The sequence below is a fragment of the Branchiostoma floridae genome, chromosome 10, assembly GCF_000003815.2.
Source record: "Branchiostoma floridae strain S238N-H82 chromosome 10, Bfl_VNyyK, whole genome shotgun sequence".
NCBI lineage: Eukaryota > Metazoa > Chordata > Leptocardii > Amphioxiformes > Branchiostomatidae > Branchiostoma > Branchiostoma floridae.
Genome location: NC_049988.1, coordinates 4279107 through 4301598, shown reverse-complemented (window position 1 = coordinate 4301598; position 22492 = coordinate 4279107). Strand labels below are relative to the sequence as shown.

Here is a 22492-nt window from a genome sequence, read left to right as displayed (position 1 = left end):
AACTTAACAAACAAACAACGATCTAGAACATAAACAGTAACGTCAACCGCAGTAACAAATACTACTAGAAACATTAACTCCATATTTTTATTTGTCTGTATTACATACCTGGTAAATAAACTGCCTCATAACACACTAGGTTTATACTAAACAGTAGAAGCTGCATATCCGGACAGTTTTATTTGATCCAATCACACCGGGAAGGTCCCCTACTCTTTTCGATAAGTGTGGTGGAATCTTTAAAGTGCTCGAGGTGTGGCTCTCCTCAAACACGGGACCTCTGAACGTCCTATCCTAAGGATGCCCCTAACCGAAGCTTAAGTACTCATTTACACCGTTAAGTGCACAACATGTGAGGATTCGAACTCAGTACCTCCAGCTTCTTGGATTCAATAACCCTAATCGTAAGGCCAATTAACCTTGCAGGGGACTGAAATCTAATCCTGAATTCTTGAAACTGGATTGGACGTCCCCTGTTGTCCATTAGTGTTGGCTCTCTCGCCTCGATAGTCTGAATTTCTTTGGGTTGGACTCCAATCCGCGTCTTTCGAGATATCGTCCGACCATGGCCCACGCATCTGGTCTCGGAAGCGTCGTATCTTTTCCTGGACGTGAGAGCTTACCCGCTATCGTCGGAAATGTTCTTCGCCTGAGGATACTTCTTGTCGCTCAGTTGCGCATTTTCCGCGGCCACCGTGCGTGCGGCGGTCCCGGGTGGCCTCTCACCGGCAGCCGACACACAGAACATCGACGTGGACGTCCTGTCTTTTTTTCACTGGGTCAGAGTTCATATTAGCAGACCCGAGAGCAAAGTTTCACGGTGGTACCCGTGTTCTCAACTGCCTTAGTAGCTCAGTCAGTCAGTTAGTAGCTCAACTGACGTCACACTCACGTAGTCAGGTCATAGTTCAGAGAGGCCGCAAGAAAATTTAGAGCAGTGTGTTTGTACACAATAAAATTCACTATGGGTCAATTTTTTTCAGATGGCAACGATTCCCTTTTTTTTGGCAACGGTTCCTGACAACCAAGTAGAACGGCGTGTAGGAATATTACCTAGGGGACATGTTGATTTGTTTTCAGAAGAGGGTCATGAGCGGATTTTGATGGCGTTAGGTATGGTGAAACCGTTGTAATCTCGTTCTCAGACCGTTGCTTGGACGACGCGCTCATTTGTTTCAGTTTAACCAGGATTTCCTTGAACGTTGGTCTCTTCACTGGCTCTTTCTGCCAACACTGCTTCATCACCTCATTGTACCTGGTAGAAGCATAAGCGAAAATTCACATTTCACAGCCAACTAATACGTCAGGAAAATGGCGGCAGCCGACCAGCGAAAGATGCTAGTTAGGTCGTTTCAGCGTTTTCCCAAAAGATCAGTGTGTGACTTAAAATCGCCTGATAGTTTGTAGAGTATCCCTGTTTCATCTGAAGCCATAAATTATCATCATGTTTGCACATTTAATCGTGATATTGGATACTTAGTATTGCGATGGCCTAACACTGGATTTAACGACACGACAGCGACCGCTGTTTTCATGTGATCTTATAATACTGCTACCTATTGGCTATATAGGCTAGATTTCCATGAGACTTTGCTGGTCGGTTGCCCCCATTTTGATGACGTAGGTTTTAACGTTACCCCCATGGAGTTGCTATTACTTGCCAGGTATGTCAATGAAACTTATAGATTTAACTTTTTTAGTGAAATCATGTCACTAAATTGTGATTTTCTGAAAAAATTCTGTTGGTTGGTACTTAGCACTTACATTGGGATGGGGCATATGTTGGGCCGCTCCATTCTGTTGCCATCCAGAATGTGCTCTATGACGAACCGGTGCACGCCCGGATATGGTGTTTTCCCACCAGAGAAGATCTCCCACAGGACGACACCGTACGACCACTGAAAGAAAACGGTTAAAGCCAAATTAAACCGGTCTTTCTTCCGTTGTGCGTACATGGATATACAATAAGACATTCATCTACTTTTAAAGAAGGTAACAATTGATAACTATGAATGAAATACAAATGAAACAGAAAGGATAAACTTACCACGTCAGTCTTTGTGTCGAATATTTGGTCTTCGTAACTCTCCGGTGCCATCCACTTTGCTGGTAACGCGACCTGGAGTTGGAGAGAGACATGATATATACCATCACCATCTATTCTGCCTTTTTAAGTTATGATGACCATAAATATCCGTAAACATGAACACACAAGCAAGCAAATAAACAAACACAAAAATGCACAAAGAGAGAGAGAAAGAAAGAGAGATGCCCCAAACTATACTGTCTTCCCTTCTTCATGGAGGTCTGGAGGTCATAAGGCACAGCAACACTCAGTAAATCAGCATAAAAATCGCCTGAAATTTACAAGTTCACCATGTTGTTCTGATCACCTTGATTTAGGAAACCTTAGAATAAGAGAGTTACCTTTATAGTTCTAAATTGATGAAATGATATATTGTATAAGCTTTTATTTTGATTCACATAAAGAGGAATTTTAAGGGTTTTAGTGAAGTTTAAGTTGGAAAAAGATAGCGATGCTGAGGAAATTGCAAGCATGCATGCATAAACGTACACCTACGTCTCTGTGCTGTATCCTGTAGTATCCCTTCTCACGCACGTCTCGGCACAGCCCAAAGTCAGCAACCTTAAGATGCAACTCTTCATCAAGCCTTTAGTTCCGAAAGAGGCATATTTTGAAAAAAAGCTATTGTGAGTGTCGATAATGATATACATTACGCTTTTACCGTACAACATTAAAACATTTGTAAACACAGAACATTAGTTAAACAGAGCAAAGAACATTATGTAGTGTTGGGCCCCAAAAGTGAAAAAAGGTATTCTCGATAACAACATTTAGCACATTTGCATCATTACTTTGAATATTCCTGGTGTTTGTGAACTGTATAACACAAGCTGCCCAAGGTCTGCTCAGAGACAAACACCATCTCAAACTAGACCCTCCTGTTTGTAAATAACAACATGTTGGCCAGGTAGATCCCGGGATGGGGTAATCAGTTAGGCACACTCCAGACTGGCTCGATAGCAAAATAATAAATATCTTTATTCTTTTGAAACACTCATATCATTTCACTGGGCAGTCAGGGTGCGAAGGAGACATGGCAGCTGATAGGCCATTTTTAGGCTCGCGTTGGTTAGAAGATCACAGTATTAATATTGAAACATGTTTTTATGGGGCAATGAAATTGCAACTTTTCTTTCTGAATATTAGGATACGATGCTAAGGGTTAAGGATATAACTAATGAAACGGTAGGAAAATCGTTTTTTTCTGTTGTATCATAATCCTACATAGTGGGCCTTTTAAGGGTATTCCGATCGACGTCTAAATCACATTTAGACCGCAACAGCGCCCGTTTGTCATCATAAGCGACATATTACACAGTGACAGTTGTCAGCCACAGCAAGCTAAAAGTGAGGGAGACTATATTTAAGTAGAATAAACGTACATGCAGTTTCGAGCAGCCAGGTCCCTGTGAACAATGTCCTGGTCTGTCAGATAAGCCATGCCTTGGGCGATTTCTTCGCAAAGGCGGAGATTCTCCGGCAGTGGCAAGATCTGTGGATAGATGTTATGTTTCTATGTATGAATACTTAACTCTATGCTTCATTGCGTTCATGATTTCTGATGCAGTATTATCTTCCGTGAATGTTATCACGGAAAAAATGGAATCAAAAGAATAAATGATTATCTTCTTCTCTAGAAAGTGAAAGGAATGGAAAGAAAAGGTGTCGTAGAGAGGAAAAGAACAGATGAAAAATAAACGAGGTCAAAGAAAGGGAAACGACAAAGATAAGAAAGTGAAAATAGTTTCACCTGTTTGTTCCTCAGGTATTTGTGTAGATCCCCATTCTTCATGTAAGGGAGAACGATCATTGCTTGGTTGCCATGGACACACATGCCGATCAGTTTCAAGACGTTTTCGTGGTCGAACTTGATCATGCGCAGTCCCTCCCGCAGGAGCGACTCCATGTCAGTGTGCGAGGCCGTTTCTGTAGGTAAAACAAGAGTATATTTTATATCATAACCTCTCAGTACAAATTTCCAAATGTGTGAAAACACAGAAAGTCTTTCTTCCACAGAGTGATCCAGTTGTGAAATTTCTTTCCACCAGACTCACGCGTACAGCTTCTTTCTTGTCAAGTGCATTCACCGTTTTCTGAGTAACGGTATATAGATATAGCACTCAGCATGCCACAAGATTGTTTGTTCTAGTCAATCATACGATACCTACACGTATGCATTGTAGCATGAATTCTATTATATAAATGTTATACTGAATGGTTAGCAACTGCGTTTCTGTAACCGTCATGTTTTCTCTCTCCTAAGGTTAGCACCTAATTGATTATAGCTAAAGGCTATTTGCATGGGCAATATAGATTGCATGTACATTTAAAGGAAGAAATAATATATATTGCACGTATCGATACTGGACTAATCTCAAGCCAAATGACATATTTCAAATTCCTTAATCAACCCTAGGTAAGGCTGTTAGAACCAGATAGTTAACGTTTTAAATTTGATTTTTTTTTTACTATTTGAATGTCTTAATGACTGGAATGCAGATGTCAGTTGTCTTGAAGGATTAGTGCACTCTCAATGTAAACTGATGTTGAAAGAATTCCCAGTTGCTGCACTGATATTAGACTGGCCAGACCAAAAGTAAGATAGTCATAACTTATGTGTACTTCCACCAACAAGGAGTAGATAATTCGATGATTGCTTACCATATAATGTTTTGGCGGCGCAGAACTCGCACCTATCTCGAAGGTAGGTCGCGCGCCGTACTTCGCCAAAATATCCTGGAAAAGGAACACACGGCATGAAAAAAAGCAATAGACAAACCTTCCCAGAATCATAATGGGAGTGTAAAGTAAAATCATCATAAGCAGATCTTTCAATTTTCGAGACTTTCTAACAATTTCTACTACTACCTTTGATCAGAGGTTAACCCTAGCCTGACTAAAGCAAGCCTCTAGCAGCCCTTTCACCGATAAGGCCCCTTGAAGCTTGGTGGCCAACACCTCAGAACACCAGTGCAATTGTGACCAAAGCATAACACATACAAGCGAAAACTTACCCTTCCCCAGAGATTCTTGCAAGGTGATCCTATCCTTTGGAATGAGGACGTCGTGAATCTGAGACCGCTCGTCCGGACTGAGTGATGCCAACAGAGGACTGGGAACCTCATAACCTCCAACTGGGGAACAGGTACAAAAGGATAAAACTAAACGTTTCGACATTATATATTGTAGCCAATCATTATAGAATTCTTTGCTGAAAGATTGGCTTACTCAAAAATAAATTTCAAAACGCAACACAAGATGTATGTACTATGTATCGTTACTCACTTGTAGTAACAGTAAGGGTGGTGCCGGCACTGGCAACATCACCCCTCGTGCTGACGACGGTGACGTTGTATGACGTTCCTTGGTTCAAGTCGGTGAAATCGGCATGTAGTGGTTTAGATGGGAGTAGGTCCAGTGTGTCGATGACCTGAAATTCAACAATAATTCCTTGCGCCAACCGTACACCTATGAGCTTGCAATGCAGTTATGGTCTTATCAACTGCAAATGATTGTACATATAGTGGCCTAAGTGAATTGACGGGAAAACAGAATTTGCAAGATGCACAGAGAGGAAATATAAATGAAGTTGGAAAAAAGAAATTACAACTCAACAAGCAAAAAAATAAAATTGATTCTGTTGCGACGTCTAAGGGCTAGGGGCTAATTGTATTATACTATTGTTTTGTTTTGACTTTGTTGGTTGTATTGCATATGAGTTAAATCGCCTTATGGCGCGCGGAACACATCAGGTTTGTACTGACGAGCACAAGTTGCATATCAGTATTTACGACGGGAAGGGTCTTTAGTCTTTTCCACATTGGTTCTAGCTTGAAAATATTCCGAAAAATTCTACCAATGCAAGAGTCAACGAATGCATTCCTAACGGAATCCTTACATCTTTTTGCTAGACATACCATATAGGGGTAACAGAAATAGCTTCTGAGCAAAGTGGTGCAATTTTGGGGGCTTTATTTTACCTGTGGTTCGTCGGCGGCAACAGCAAGAGTGATGACATACTTGTCCACGTCACCGAAGTGTTGGATGTTGGTGTAGGCTGGCTTGAACTCGATACTGAATGTTGAGTCCGTGGTGTTGGTCACAGTCACAGCCTTAGCATCGGGGAGAACTGTGTGAATGGCATGGAAGATGTGCAATTATCTGTTTTCGTTTATAAATAACGTATTGAGAAATGTAGTGCAAAGTAGAGTGGACTCATTCTTCAAGCTACCGAAATCCTTCGCACCGCAGTCGTCCCTCAGTAAGACATCTGGATCCGCATATTTCCCGTATAGAAATTTTATTCAACCTGTCCCCCATTGAGAAATGTCATGGTATACGGTGAGGTATATGGTATGGCAAGGTACTGGAAGGAATAGATAAAAATATAGAAAATAGATAGTCTTTTAAAATCTTACCTTTTCCATCCAGCAGATCAGCGAGGTCCTGTTGCTCTGAACTCCGGAGGGCCTCGCTGAGTACCCGGGCTGCGTTCTCCTTTTCCAGTACGCAGACTGTTTCCAGGAGAGTCTCCACCACGGAGAGCGCACGGCGGATTCCAGCTGCATCATCGACCTTCAGAATCTGAATTATTGTATAAAATCATAACATCATAAAATGCACTGCAAAAGATAATAAATATGATGAACTTATATTAGCAACACCATGAGCGAAAATGGAATATTAGAACGGAATACAATGACTATGCTTGTAACAATATGTAATGAACTTAATATGATAGGCATCCTTCCATCTTTCCAGAATATGTAATGAACTTAATATGATATGTATTAAGTAGATGATGATAACAAAAACAACTATAACAGAAAGTTGTTAGAGGCGCAAGTCTGATCCCTGAGCCAAACCGCAAAGTCAAATTCAACACAGAGAACATCAAACTTAGATGAAATCAGGAAACGATATACTTCATGTGATTATGGAGACCTTAGACAATTCTAGTCATATTTTCATTAGCAATGATTTTGGATGTCTCATTGTCAAGGGAAAATGACAATGAACGGATGGAGAAATATAAAAACCAAAAATACCTCTTTCTCCTGCAGACAGACGAGGACGCGATCTGCGTCCATTGTCATCAGGCGATCCCAGAATTCCCTCACTACCGGGTCAGCCATCTTTTCTTCCGATGACGCACTGGAGAGAACTGAGAAAACAATAGTGTTTTATTACAACATCGCATCGCAAGCACAAAACGTCATACAGTCAAATAACAATGGAAATGAAAGTAAAACTGGCATATACAAACTTTAGATACTTACGAAGTGCTGCACGACTAGGACTTTGATATTCTGGGTAGTAATCCTCTGTAGCTACGAAGATGTGTGCCCATTGGTCATTGTTGTGTTTTTTGTTCTTCCTTCTTGACGTATAAATCCACAGTATGGTGATACACGACAACCAAAGAGCAAAGGCGACGGACGTGAATGTTGGTATAACCCAACGCGGAGTGATCTTTGACACTCTTGTTGTGACGTTTGACTGTGGTAAGAACACTGGTTCATCAGCTGTAAATAAAATATCTCATTTTAGGCTTCATCCCATATCTCAGTGCATTACACTGGGGCATAAAAGGTGCCGAAAAATATGCTAGGGAAAATGAATCGACAAAGAGTGAAATACGCATAATCCATCATAATATTGCACTTTTTATGATTTAAAGATATAGGTAAATGTCTAAAACTTTTGTTTGGATTTGTAGGTATTGCTGGCAATCTAAAAGCAGGAAACACGTACGGTACGTTGCTTTTATATCGAAAGCTCATCTGCTTTAATAAAGATATTATGAATGAGGACTTTATTTCACATAACCAACGCTTAAACAAAACAAGGCTGAAGGAGTCGGCAAAAAAGTACTTAGTTTCAATTTCATATTTCAAGTGTTGGTTATGTTAAAACGTCGTTGATTATGTTGTTTTTGTTGTTGTAGCCTGAAATCACGGATATTTTATTATTATTTTTTTTTTGCTGTGGATGCTGTAGTTCTCCTGGTTTGCACAGGGTTAAAAATGCAGTCTTTGACCGTGCGTTGGCTGTTGGCTTCTAGGATGGGAAAGAATTGCACATAGTGTAATCACCATTGTGTCGTAGATAGTATTATTCCCACCTGTAACATTTAACATAATCAGTGCAGATCCGTCTGGTGGCACGCCATTGTCAGCGATACAGCGATAGACTCCTGCGTCTCTTGGTTGTACGTTAGGGATGGTTAAGGTACCCAAGTTTCCGTCCACAATTGCAGAGGACGGTAGACCACGTGTCTTGCTGTCTTCAAGTCTTTCCCAGTAAAAAGTAGGGCTTGGCAGGGCATCGCTGACACGACATCCGATTCTCACATCGTCTCCCTTTGTAATGTTGTCTCGGCTTGGGTAGGCGATATAGGCGGTAGTCATCGTCGGAGAATCTGAAGAATATTATCTCAGCTTTTGTGGAGTAGAGACGGCTTTTTCACACCGCCAAACGCAAGGTAATGTGATGTGATACAGCAGAAAACTGTATTTGTTCTTTGTTGACACCTAACGTGACCTGTGCCTTTCAAGGGTCAGCCCATGACAATATAGCCACCACAATAGATAGGCATATCACATAACACTTCTGTTTCTGCTATTGCTTGTAATATTGCACTGACCGTATTGCACATATGAAGAAAACTAATGTACTAATGTGGCATGCGATTAAACACGTCTTTGATGGAGATCATAATATGATGACATGCAACGCAGTGAAATGTAAACTTAAAAAAACATTCATGGGTAAAACGCATTGAAATCTTATGCAAGAAATTATGACCATAAAATGTACAAAGAAAATGTTTGCTGCGCTAGCCATCGTTATTGATACACTAAGGGCGCGGTCACATGTAGGTCGTGCCAAGGGAACCTCCTTGGTCGTGCGATCGTCCTACGATCGCTATCGGCATTTTGGAGGACAAACATGTATCTCTCCTGTAAAGTTCAACTGTCTAGGTACACAAAATGCTGTTTTGGATCCATGTCGGTGGTTGGTTTTGTCACGGCCTGCTTGAAAATCCTATTGCGTCAGAATCGTACGATGATCGCTCGACCTATGCTCCCATAATAAATGCGGCCCAGACATTACATATTCAGGATATCATGCCAAACGCGCATCTTACGCTGAAACAAAATCTCATCGATTTCAATCGGAAACGCCTCTGCCCCTGATGCGTCACCATGGGCATTTACATGACCTATATGACTCAGAAATACAGGGTAAAAACGCTTCTCTCAAAATATTAGATGTATCGATAAATGCTACTTACACTGAATCGTGACTTTAACGTTCCATCTTCCATCCGGGTCCAGACCGTTGTGCGCACGGCACTGGTAGATTCCGGTGTCGTTTTTACGAACATCGTGGATAGTAAGAGCGCCCGAAGTTGCGTTTACTTCAGCGACCGGTGACAGCGTGTTGTTGAGTCTCCTCCAGGAGAAGCTTGACTTCGGGTTGGAGTCCGTGGTACACTTTAACCGCAAGGTGTCTCCTTGCTTTAATAGCATGCTTTTCGTGGTTGTCTTGGACCCATCCATCGTAGTTACCTTTGTATCTGTCGGTGGATCTGGCCACAAAACATATCGGAATGTGTCATTAGGCAAACTGAAAACCACAAATAAGCACACTTTATAATTGCTGGGCACTCTTTTAGATATATGTATGAAGCATTGAGATACCTGCTGGTAGTGACCACACAGTACCGGCTGGTAGTGACGACGGTACGGTCACAGTTGCCAAAAGGAAACCCTCCTGGTAGTTTACCGGCTGTTTTGCACTATCAGTCGTGGCCCCGTGGGGCACCCTGTGGCTTCCGGGGTATTTTTGGGAACGGCCCTGATTTTTTTTTAAAACTAGCAATTAAAATCAACCCGGGACCTGGCGACAGATAGACGCCGTATCCTAATTGTAAAAACATCAAGTGGTGACACCCCGTCCTGTTTTCGGCAGTTCATAGAGACAAATCTGTGGCTTCAGAGCCCGGCTACACCGCCTATAGGGCCAGCACAAATTTGACCAGCGTTTTAAAACCATAGCGTCTTACTACATCCTGTAACGTTTGAATGTACAATAGTTGACATTTTTTACATACATCTGTAACGTTATCTATTCCGCAGTGCTTTATGGTATCTACTTGTATGCTTTTTTGTTAGTAAAGTACATTCGAATGATTTGAATCACAAAGGACTTATACTTACATTGTACGTCCAGCGTGGTCTGTTCAATCAAGGAACGAGCATTTTCAAAATTCATGTTAAGCTCGTACGTTCCAGAGTCCGTCTTGCTGACGTTAAGAAGTTTCAGACCAACCTGGCCTGCAATGAGTGCACGGTTTTCGTATAACTGCCTGACGTTATCTATGGTCATATCGGGAAGGACGACAGTAAATATGTGGCTAGCAGACCCTTCGGCTGTCATTTTGAACCACAGGTATTGACTGGGTTTAGCGTCAGAGCCGGGGTCGGGGTGAAAATACCAATCAAAGACAGCGTCGTCTCCTCTCTTGACCGTCAGCAACGGAGGTCCGACCAAGTTTGCTCCTAAAAACAGAGAGCGTACTTGTTGCTGACGCTTTGGGACCTTTTACTACGATACCACACACTCATTATGCAAAGTACACTTTTTCTACATTTCAAAATATACAGTTACTAACAAAAACATGTACACAACTCCTTCGTTGAACTTAGCATTACGTCTTCATCAATTTTTTTCAATCATACACTTACCTGCAACATAACTAGCCGATGAGCTAACAATTGTAAAGAACAAAGCTATAAAGTACAGCATTTTGTGCCGAACTTTGAATTATGTCTTCGCTTGCAAAGGCGTCAATCGGGCTAATAATGATCAAACTGCTGTTTACAAAATAACATTTTGAAGCGAATCGTCAAAGTCAGAGAGACCCTTGTCTATCTGGTGTGAACGACAGCTACTTGAGTTTATGACTAACGTTGTTTTTTTTCAAGACAGAGGAAGGGCTACTGAAACTCAAAATGCTTTCATTTTCGTGGTCGTTAAAACAACCCCGCTCTCTGATGACGAAATTGTTTTATTAGCAGAGGTATATAAACACGTTCGTTGAAGTAACTTTTGTTCCATACCATTCTACAATTCTACATGGTTTCAGGGCATGTTTTGTTAAAGAGGTATAGCATTTCGCATCAATTGTTTGTACATAAACAACAGCACCATTGACATGATCAATTAGCATATTAACCGACCAGCTTTTGAATACAAAACTTAACTGACAAGGATATTCGAAAGGGAAGTTAATGTGATTAGTTGTTCCTCTTTTGACACATAGACTTATTGTTCATGTAGGCTTATCTAACTCAATATAAATGTTGACTCACCGGAAGTGCTACACAAGGCTAGAAGTAAAAGTAGCGCCAATGCCCAGAACGATGGCCGGTGTTTGTCCATAATGTTCAGCGATGATGTTCTTCGGTATTAAAGACGTTTAGTCTATGCCGGTACAAAGTTAGCCACACACTGTTCGAATGTACAACGTTAGTGCTTGGCGTCTCTGGATCCATCGCCCGTCTGGTTGGTAGTACACTCCTTTTACCCCGCTCAAAGCTGGCTTTAAAATTATTGGTACGAAAGTCAGTTCGCCGACCGAAACCTCCGCCGTCAAAAAATAGTTCCGCAATCAATAGTGTAAGCAATCAACGAAGACATTGTTGTCTTGAATTCCTTCCTCTTTAATGTATGATAAGCTATTAACGAAATGATTTGGCCCATTTAGACAATAAGATTTCTAATTGACAAATACAGAAGATTCACAACGTACATTTAGGTTCTTTAAACCGATGAAGGGGTTTTTCGCCCTATAGTTGTACTGGGGGTCTTCTTAGAAGACTCACCAATCAATGCCGCATTCACCTGATTTGACCCCTCACTATGTAAAAAAAACATTGAACGACAATATGTTGGGAACTGTATACACCATTGGTTTCTAGACTATCATTGCAAGTTACTTTCATATAAATCAGATAATAAACAAGAGTTTTGAGACAATGACTTGGATTGAAAACCTACTTTAAAACGTCAAATAGCACCACGCCAAACTTGCACCGTTAACTTCTTCTTGCTTTGGTTACCTTGTTCTTGTGGCAAGTCATGTATGGTCTGGTTGTTTTGGGTAAACGCGGTGAATGGCATTGATTGACATGTTGTGAAAAGGTATGTGGTGTGGAGTTTCTTTAGCCGATCGTGGTAGGTGAAAGCCGACACGTGTATGCCTTACAACCTTTTCATGGACGCATGGCATACTATTCATAGCGCCATTATGTACATGTATTGTGGTTACCAGAGTGTGTTTACGGTCACCGTGGTATATCTAAGCGGACTGTGGTGCGTTCGCGGCGTCTCTACGTTCTAAATTGAACTTGTGTTACCCTTGACATTATGATATGATGGGAATATAATAAAAAACGTACATGTACGATTTAAAAGAGAACACAACACGCATAGCGTAAAAAGATTCGTTTTTTTTTCTACAGTGAGGTAGCGTTACCCCTTTTACTTGGTGACTATAGCTATATTTCGTCAGCTTAACAATATTATAAAGACGTCTGTCTGTTGTCAATATTTACTGCTTGTAATGTATACTTTATAAGTCTTTTGTAGGTATGTAGATAATTTCATCTGTTGGATACAAGTGTAAGACACAGCAAGTAAAATTTATGTATGGCATCATCGCACTTTATCAATTTTCGCCTGATTAAAAAATAATCCCCATAAATTGGAAAACGTGTCGTGTGGTAGCCTTAATGATGTAGCCTTGACTGTAGTTGTAGAATTAAAACTAGGTCAGTATTTGTAGAAGTGACACCTGTTTGAGTTTAGTTTCCAACTTGGTAAGTGAAAGTAGTCTACCACACAAGTGTCCATTTGTGCACTTGTTGAATACAGACTTGTTGTCTTTAGTAATACCATGTTTTGTCGAGTATCTTTAATTCATAATGTAGTCTTGTTTCATTTTTCTTGTTAACTCATCTCATAAATGTTCGAAGTGCACATATACCCGCGTTGTTTCCCGTGAGAGTAAGTAGAATACTGGGAGTCATTGACGAAAATGAAAGAAGAAATTCAAGCGTCATTTAGTCATAATGGTTTCGAAAATAAAAGAAGAAATTCAAACTTCATGTAGTCACAATGGTATGCTTTCTTTGGCTGTTTTTTTTTCAACCGTCAAAATGCATGATAGCATTGCAAGCTTTAAAACATTGTGACCCTCGGTGCCTCTTTTGTTATGGATAACCTCCTTTTTTTTGGGTCATTAATATGTCTTTGAAATGAGGTATACAAAACGATTTCTTCGACTCGTTGAGTCGGAGTATGGAATGCTGCAAGAAAACCAAAGACTCGAATTCTGTACACATGACATGCTGCAAATTTATTAGTAGATGGGTGCGCGTGGCTTCTTTTCTCTTCTTTTAATTGCGGTGCAAAACATTTTTTCCATGGGGAGGGGGGGGGGGTAAATGCTAGTAGGAATGTCCTTTGACAATTATTTGGAAAGTGATGAACCATCCTTTTAACAATCTATATTAGTAGAAAAGTAAGTTGAAATATTGTAAATTAGTTAGATATGCAGTTATAAACTCCAGCGATAAGTTTTCTTTTGGTGTTATGGAACGGACTACTTTCTCTCGCGGAAGGAAAATAACTTTCGGCAAGGCTGTATTCTGCAAAAGACTTCCCTATATGTACGTGACAAGTCCAGGTCTTGTTATGGTGGTCACAGTCTGATTTCTCATTGTGAAGCTGATGTCTGATTTCCATCAGTGGTATAAGAAATAACAACACATCCTATTCTTCCTAATTCAGAACTTGACATAACCTTCTTGGTAATTTACCCTTTTATTTACCGATAGTGCTCTTTAACGTTTTGGTGACTAAAGTAACGCCCTGGTGCCAATGTTAGCAAAACATTTCACCTGTTTAGTATACGTTGGGTCACAACTGCATTGCATCATAGGTCCGCCAGATGGCGTGGTTGCTATTTGTACGTTTTATGTTTGTTTCTTTGAACTTTTGTTTATGTGTGATTAAGTTTGTTATATGTTCAGTTTTGACTGATGACCACTATACATAAACGATGCACATTGACACAAGCGTTTGCTGTTGAGAAAGCAGCTGAATATGATATTTACAACAAATTCCTATTTTATCCAAAAAGATGAAAACGGAAGTGAAAAGTTGCTCCGTCATCCCTGTTTAAGATACATGTGGATTTAGGTAGCTTCTCGGATTCTAGCCTGAATATCAGACACCCAAGCTAATCGATACCGATTTTATTTATTTATTTATTCATCTTCAGACATGTGGGTAGCCCCATTCAACTTATTTGAAGTTAATTTCCAAGGGGGCCCACTACATAAATAACAAAGCAGCTGAATATACTGATACCGATACTGATCCTCTTTGTCACTCACTCACTCAGTCAGTCACTCAGTCACTCACTCACTCACTCACTCACTTACTCACTCACTCACTCACTCACTCACTCACTCACTTATTCCTTCACTCACTGGCTCACTCACTTGCTCACTCACTCGCTCACTCACTCACTTGCTCACTCGCTCACTCACTCACTCACTCACTCACTCACTCATTCACTCACTCACTCACTCTCCCACTCACTCACTCACTCACTCACTCTCTCACTCACTCACTAAGTCGCTCAATCAATCAATCATCAACCCCTCTTTTTAGAATTCGAATATAAATACTAGTATATCACATTGAGCACTAGAAAAAAGTAAATATGTACTGCGTATAGGTTTATCTATACACTATGTCTTTACTGGGGTGTACATTGTCTATGTTGGTTACGCCTGCGGGCACTACAGTCGACTAAAGATCAGCTTTTTGCACGCGAACAACATGCGTCCAAACAATGGCCGTCTATAGCCAGTAGTCCCTGATTTCAGATATGGCAGGAACAGACTAAAATACGGCGAACAATTTTGTTTGTGATAGTGTCCACTTGGTGTTGCGAAGTCTAGCTCTAGTCTCCAGGCAGACGTGTCAATTGGATAAAAAGAAGAATTTGGCCAAAATGGGGACAAATAAGTTACTATGGGTTTTTAGTCAGGCTTATGTAGTATATCCAGCCCCCGCGGCCGAACAGTACACTCCTAGGCCAAGTAAATCCTAGTAGACTTTTATTCATAACTTCGTTAAAGTCCCCTATTAACATTCGGCCAGGCGGGAGTCTGGTAGAGACTAGTCTACCTCCTTTATCGTTAAAGTGGGGAAGGAATCGACAGTATAAAAGTTTGGGCAAGTTTAGGCAAGTCGAGGTTTAACTCTTGAGTAATCGATTTTAATCATAACCTATCATACTCGTGATAAATGCACTCCACCCCTTTTTGATAATGGACCAAATTGAGTCTATAACAACAAAGCTTTACTTGCATGTGCAACGAACTATTAACATTGGCTGTCGTCCCTTTAACATCTAAGGTACAAGCACTAAATTTGATGATATCAAGAAATTTTCCCTAGTCTTTTATTGAAATTTTTTAAAAATTTTGTGACAAGTTTACAAATAGTTTACGGTTCAAGTTGCACAAGCAATAAGTAAGATTCCGATAGAAGTGTACCCGATGTTTACATAAGTAACAAAGAGAGGGAGGTGCTCGTTCGTTGACCCGAATTTTAACCTGATTGGTGGTTGAACCGGTTTGGCGGTTATACAGCGACATGATGTCAGAGTTCATGGTAATTGACACTCCCCCGGACTGTACCAATATACGGGGGTGTATCTCAACATTTATTACTTTCAAATACAACTACAGATATTACACGACACATTAGATATATAATGTGATAGCTTTAGGTATATATCTTAAGAAGAACGCATATTCAGATATTACAAGCTGTCAAAACTATACTTTTTGAAGGATCATTGACAATAGCAAAAAAGGAGTCCCCTGTCGTGATTTTCTGATGAAACGTTCCGTTGGGTGTGAGGTGATCTTTGTGGTCCAATCGTCATTGTTCTACAACAACAGTGTGACTCAAGAAAATCTATCTTGGGCTCATGGGACGACATGACAATCCCAACGGACAAGTTCCTTAAATTTTGGTGAGCTCTTCTTCATTCTTTATTTCCTTTAAGATTTCGTGTGCCATATTTCTTGACATGGGATCCACAAAGGAAAAATTCCCGCCATGAGACAGATATTGCGAAATCAGCCTGTTAACATTCTTTCCACTAGAATAGCCTTGTTTTAGAAAAAAAAGCACTAGTGTTGAAGACATTACAAAATCTTCACTGGAATCAACCATAAGACATATGACAGACTAAATATCATTTGAAATCTAACCTAAGATTACAAATGTAAGAATATGCTGTTCTTTAATCTTTCCAGGCCTTGTCAAAGCCATTAGTTCACCCCTTATCGCCTTCTTTGTTCTGAGCGCTAAAAACTATAATCATCACTGTAGTGTTGAGTATGGCGGTCATTTAAGGCACTCAGTAACTCCAAAAGAACAGCTGTCGCATTTAATCAACGACTCGAAAACACTACAAATGCTTTTGTAACATTTTAGAAACAGAGTATATAGTCACTAATGTCCCAAAGAGTACCAAAAAGCTTGAAGGACACGTACGTTTGATAGATTGTATCTTTTTGTTACGTTCACTGGCCGTTTCACTGATCAACTACATTTTGTACACACTAACATTTAAAAAGCCATAAAAAAAGGAAACAACAAAATGTTAGTTTTAGAATTAAAAAAAAAGGACATAACGCCGCTTATGCCCTAAGAGCACTGAAAAGCTGAAACAACACGTACGTTTGAAAGATTTATGCCTTTTGTGTAGACTATCCTCATTGTCTCTTTTTTTGCTGGGTCATTGGCCGATTCACAATGTTCAGTTTAGTAGCCGGAGGCGAGACAGCTGCCACAATAGCCGCACTGGGTGTTGATCTACCACATGATAAGCAGTTGATATAACAGGGTAGATTCACAAAAACAAACACATTGCATTTGCTACGGGTTAGTTATAGATACAAGCGACAGCGATGTCCCTGTAGCTCAACTGGTAGCAGCCTCACAGTTGAGCTCCTAGTTCCGATTAGTTAGTAACTGGGAACCCCCGGTTCAATTCTGGGTAGGGGATCTCGGCTGGGCCTGCATCCGTCTTTCGGAAGGGACGTTAAATCGGGGTATCACGTTCTAGGAGGTACCTTGTTCCCTTGTTCGAGGAGGTTTCCTTGAGCACGTAAAAAGAGAAGGGCTAGCTATCCCTCCCTATGAAAAAATACCCTGCGACAGAAATAGCAAGGAAACTTGCTGCTATATATGTGCACCGCTAAGCACAACAAGGGTCCAGCTGCAAGGGTCTGGACAAAATGAAAGAGAAAAAAAATACCCGAATATTCTCCGAACTATGGACAAAGTTGATGATGATTATGTACTAGGTCATCGTTGTTCATGAGAGAGTAAAACATCGGTTTTAGCAGCGAAAAGCAGTGTAAGTTTCATTTGACATTTGACAATACCTCCAGGAGCGTTCATGCGCGAAACAATGTTGTTGGTGGTACTTTAAAAGTTGTCTGTGTTGCCTTCGAGCATGTTAGGAATCCGAGTCACGAACAAAATGTCATTTCCCGCCATATCTGAAACAAATCTTTCGGATATCCTTTAAGATTTCAAAGAAAGGGTGCGGGTATGACATCCGTATAGACTCCAAAGGAAGGGTTTGAGGCTATGAAAAGGGATGTACACGCATGCACAAGTGTTTTGTCCTCCACATGTGTTTTGGCTCAGTGATATTAACCCTTTGCTCTACATTGTACATGGTTCTAGTATTTTTGTGAACGACAATATCCGTCTCTCTCGGATAAAATAAACTTATGTGAAAACAACATCGATCATATATTCCTAAATAGGAGTTCTATTTACTCTCTACTAGGAAAATTCAACGAAATGATTTACGTTTGTTTTTCCACAGAAGGAAGTGATAAAAGTTGTCCAATTCGCTTCAAAACTTCCTGAAAGAATGGATGGACTGACATCGCGGTGTAGTCGTGACTTCCGCCGGTACCTGGTGCTGCTTGTACTGTTACAGCACGCACTGTCAACCACGCCCCCTGTCGGCGCACAGCAGGTCACACCCACCGCTGGGTCCGGGTCTAACGTCACGGCAACCCCTGCGTTACTAGGCAACGTCACAGCGTCGTCTGCGTTGCTAGGCAACGAGAATACCACCTCCAACAACATCAATGTCACGCAGAGTCAACAAACAGGAAACTCCACAATCGCCACAACTACATCGTTGCTTGGCAATACTACCAACTCGATTTCGTTGCCTAGCAACATCACCAACTCTACAACGACGACCCCGTTGCTTAGCAACAGCACCAACGCAACTATGACGTTCACGTTGCCTGGCAACAATACCAACATAACAACCATAAACCCCACGACGTTGGGAAACAATAATACTAATCTGACAACAGTGAATGCGTTGCCTGGCAACAGCACCAACCTGACAACAGTGAATCCGTTGCTAGGCAACGCTACAACATTGTTTCCTGTTGGCAACGTCACCAATGGTACAACCGGAAATGACGATTTGGCCCCTTCATTTGATTGGTCGGTTATCGGGATAATTATTGCATGTAGTGTGTTTGGGTTCCTTCAACTACTCTTGCTCGGGCTTTGCTGTTTTTTATACGTCAGGAAACGTAAAAGTGCATCTGAGAAAATCGGCTCCAAAGAATCTTTGAGACCAAGGGATGAAAATGACCTGGAGGGTAGACGAAAAAGCATCATGAAAAGTAACAAAGATGGGACAACAGATAAGAAGTAAGTGTACATGTCTCCTAATTTGTTCCAAGAAAGTTCCAAGAAATATGCCTTTTTGGCGATTACTTCTATCTAAAACAAGATACATCCAAAAGTAAGCTTAAGGTGATTAAGTTAACATCTGACGATTTATTACACCGTAACGCAAATGAAATCTCAACAAATTTCTCAACGTTAATGCTATTACTAGGCCATCACAAAAGTGGTTTTGCCTATCCAGAACTTTATTACCAGCCAATCAAATTGCCCCCTACAGCCAAGAAGCAACGTGATTGGCTATTAACTCTCCACAGGGAGAAAGCATCTGATTGGTGGACGGCATTTAACCCATCATTCTTTTCTTTCTTTGTATTTCGTTAGGACCAAGTCAGAGCACAGAGTCACGATCGTAGAAAACAAAGAAGAACTGCTGGCCAAGACCGTCCCAACACCGGCCTCTCAGAGAAGGGTCCTGAAGGCAGACAACAGCGGTATAGGCGGGCTATACTTCCCTCAGCGCTACAAGATGCCCACCAGCAACAAGCCCCCACCCACCAGAATGTACAGCGTGCAGGCACACATTGGCGGGAAGCCGGTCACCTTTGTCAGGCCCGTGGACAGACCCGCGTCCGAACCCCCGCCTCCAGGCTGGATGGAACGCTTCAGTCAGTACCTGAAAGAAGTCGGTGCAACGGCGACATCTAGCGAGAACAAGTGAAACTTCAAAGAGCGAACTTTGAACTTGATGTAACATATCACATATGTTATCAATGTAACATGCTATTGCAGAGGACTATCCAAACTATAATATATCGCAAGAAATAATATTTGGTGACCTTAGATACAAACAAGCAAAGTGGTCAAATTACTTTATTGCTTTTCCTTCGTAAATAAACTAGTCTTTGTTGGAAGTGTACGTTGACAGCACTTTACAGCGCTAGCTGTGAGGTTGCCAACTTCTGTTCTTGATGTAATATTCTAGTTGTCATATTTTGTAATGGGAATCAGGGATTTTTAAGTCTTTAAAAAAACCAAAGCAGTAAATATATGTTTTTATACATGCTATCGTAGGGAACTATCGTCATGGAAAGCAAAGGTTTTATGTTTACATGTCATATATGGATATATATCGGCAGATGTCATACAATGTTGCACTAATGTAGGCAAGACATTGTAAATACTATCATTATAATCAGGGAAAGTCTCAATGTATATGGTTTGCTAGATCTGCATAGACAAGTCATATATATCCATAGAATAATTCTGAATGTATATATATAACATATTGTAAATACAGTGCAACACACATATCTTGTAGGTACTAGTTGATCAGGCGTATAGAACAGTAGCTATGTACCTATACATGTAGATGCCATTCTCTGTATCTTGTACAATTGTTGTGCAATAAAGTTACTATTTATAACAAAAGAAATCGTCTGCATGTACATATTGTAAATACAGTGAAACACACACATATATAACCAAAGAATATTTCTGCATGAAATAAACATATTGTAAATACTTAACAACACACAAATATAAACAAAGAATATGTCTGCATTAATATAACATATTGCAAACAGTGCAACACACGCATAAAGGTTATGTCTGTATGTATGTATGTAACATATTGTAACTAGAGTTCCACGACCCCATGCCTTCGCCAAATGATCCTAGCCTTGACAACTTCTTTAATAATTGTTTGTCATTTATTATGCAAATAAGGCTCTCATTTGCATAAATTATATTAGTTGATCATCTCCTCCACCAAACAACAGACATACATAATCTATGTCAAGAAAGAAGGCTTTTACCGCATTTGATGATGAATTTTGCAAATGAGGATCGTATTTGCATAATCAATATTCAACGATGTTCACGTGTGCATAACTTCCAAATGCTATAAGTAAGAAGTTCCCGTCATTTACCACAATGACACTATAGCATTTTCTCATTAGTTATGCAAATTAGGTCTTTATTTTGCATAATATATCTATATCTATCATGTTCTTCTCCTTCTCAGTTACAAATGTCACATGTTGCAATGGTCCTATAATGGAACTGAGCGTGTTTAAACAATTTCCTAATTAATTATGCAAATTAGATACTAATCTGGATAATTAATATCCAATTACCTGAAGCATAACTTAGGGTATCTACATATCAAAAATCATGACGATCCGTCAATCCTTTCTGGAGTTATTCTCTTTCAAAGTCTGACACTAAACCGGTTCCTGCAGTTCTAAAACAAGCCGCTAGGGGACCCAAACCTACACCAATTATTCTCTGCCCCAAGAGCTATCTGCCACTTAAAAATCATGACCATAGCATGTTCAGAACTCGAGATATCAAACCCGGAAGTTCCACTGCAGTACCGTAACAAGCCGCCCGGAGGCCCGAAATCTAATCGTTTCCAGGTCTGAGCATCATGACCTAACGTTACCCACATACCGAATATCAATACAATCCATTCAGGCGTTCTCGAGTTATGGTGGTCTTCTACACCCACCCCCTCATACACACACAAACGCTACCGAAAACATAACCTTCTTGGCGAAGGTAAATACAGTGCGACACACACATATCTAACAAAAGAATATGTCTGTATATATACACAACATATTGTAAATACAGTACATGAGCATAACGTTATATACCCAAAGAATACTGTAAATGCAGAAATATTCGCGGTGGATTAATATTCGCGGTTTTCGCGGCGGCCGCTTCACCGCGAAATTAAATCCACCGCGAATATTTCGTCTGCTGGCGCCGCCTAAGGTGCCCCTTTTCCGCTCAATGTACATACTACTACTGTCACTGTATAATGAAATGTTTGACATACTTACTACGGTGAAGACACACATGTATTTTTTTCATACGACCAAGTGTATTACAGTACTGTACAGTATGTTCACCATGATACAAAGGTCGTACTACTGTATACTATTACGTATTGAGAGGGTAGATACGATTAGATCAGTAACAGTGGCTCACACAAGAACAAGTCAAAAGCATGGAAACTGTTCTATCCGTCTGTATAGGACCCTTACCGGGTAACCAGCAAGTGTTTTACGACTGGCGGTTTGTAGAGGCGCCGGGTTTCACACGGCAGTTCGTGACTACAGTGCAGTGCTGAAAATGCATTGAATTTCGCGGGATGGCGCTACCGCGAAATTAAATCCACCGCGAAATGTCCATTTTGCCTCTACCGCGAAATTAAATCCCCGCGAAATTAAATGCATTTACAGTATGTCTACATGTAGACAACATTGAAAACTGCGGAAATGAGCATTAAACCCTTGGTAAAATCAAGGACGTTAACGTTATATCAGATAATGTCCTTGTTAAAATAAGGTGCAAGTTGGAAAACTGAGTTTCAATGGTTCATAAGTTGATGCCAAAATATATCAAATGTAAATGCGATTTGGGGTTGGCCACTTATATAATACAGTCAGCATGGCCGTAACCGCCTTCAAACGAACGGTACTGTATTAATTCAAAACTTTCAAATCAACCCCAAACGCTAGTGCTTGCACAACGTCATATTATCGCCACCTTGCGACATAC

At 40.6% G+C, this 22492-nt stretch overlaps 2 protein-coding genes across 2 annotated transcripts; one reads left to right on the top strand and one right to left on the bottom strand.

Annotated features, from left to right (window-relative positions):
• Positions 1 to 1053: 1053 nt before the first annotated feature.
• On the bottom strand, positions 1054 to 10647 carry LOC118424281. The gene is made up of 15 exons (XM_035832825.1): positions 10312 to 10647; positions 9384 to 9680; positions 7366 to 7611; positions 7135 to 7250; positions 6505 to 6670; positions 6067 to 6215; positions 5372 to 5516; positions 5101 to 5220; positions 4748 to 4822; positions 3837 to 4012; positions 3469 to 3578; positions 2582 to 2672; positions 2048 to 2119; positions 1765 to 1898; positions 1054 to 1255 (listed from the first exon to the last, which is right to left on the bottom strand). Exons 1-15 carry the CDS (start codon positions 10529 to 10531, stop codon positions 1054 to 1056), a joined length of 2319 nt encoding a protein of 772 aa, XP_035688718.1. The 5' UTR covers positions 10532 to 10647.
• Positions 10648 to 16105: 5458 nt separating this feature from the next.
• On the top strand, positions 16106 to 20230 carry LOC118424489. The gene is made up of 3 exons (XM_035833063.1): positions 16106 to 16214; positions 18090 to 18946; positions 19307 to 20230. Exons 2-3 carry the CDS (start codon positions 18138 to 18140, stop codon positions 19641 to 19643), a joined length of 1146 nt encoding a protein of 381 aa, XP_035688956.1. The 5' UTR covers positions 16106 to 16214; positions 18090 to 18137; the 3' UTR covers positions 19644 to 20230.
• Positions 20231 to 22492: the final 2262 nt, after the last annotated feature.

What these genes read in the sequence shown, in the direction of transcription:
- LOC118424489 (XM_035833063.1), top strand. Translation starts at nt 18,138, where the DNA reads ATGGATGGACTGACATCGCGGTGTAGTCGTGACTTCCGCCGGTACCTG. An exon ending in GATGGGACAACAGATAAGAA is followed by an intron (nt 18,947 to 19,306) that starts GTAAGTGTACAT and finishes GTATTTCGTTAG; the next exon opens with GACCAAGTCAGAGCACAGAG.
- LOC118424281 (XM_035832825.1), bottom strand. Translation starts at nt 10,531, where the DNA reads ATGACAGCCGAAGGGTCTGCTAGCCACATATTTACTGTCGTCCTTCCC. An exon ending in CACCCTTACTGTTACTACAA is followed by an intron (nt 5,221 to 5,371) that starts GTGAGTAACGAT and finishes CCTGTTCCCCAG; the next exon opens with TTGGAGGTTATGAGGTTCCC. An exon ending in GCAAGAATCTCTGGGGAAGG is followed by an intron (nt 4,823 to 5,100) that starts GTAAGTTTTCGC and finishes TTCCTTTTCCAG; the next exon opens with GATATTTTGGCGAAGTACGG.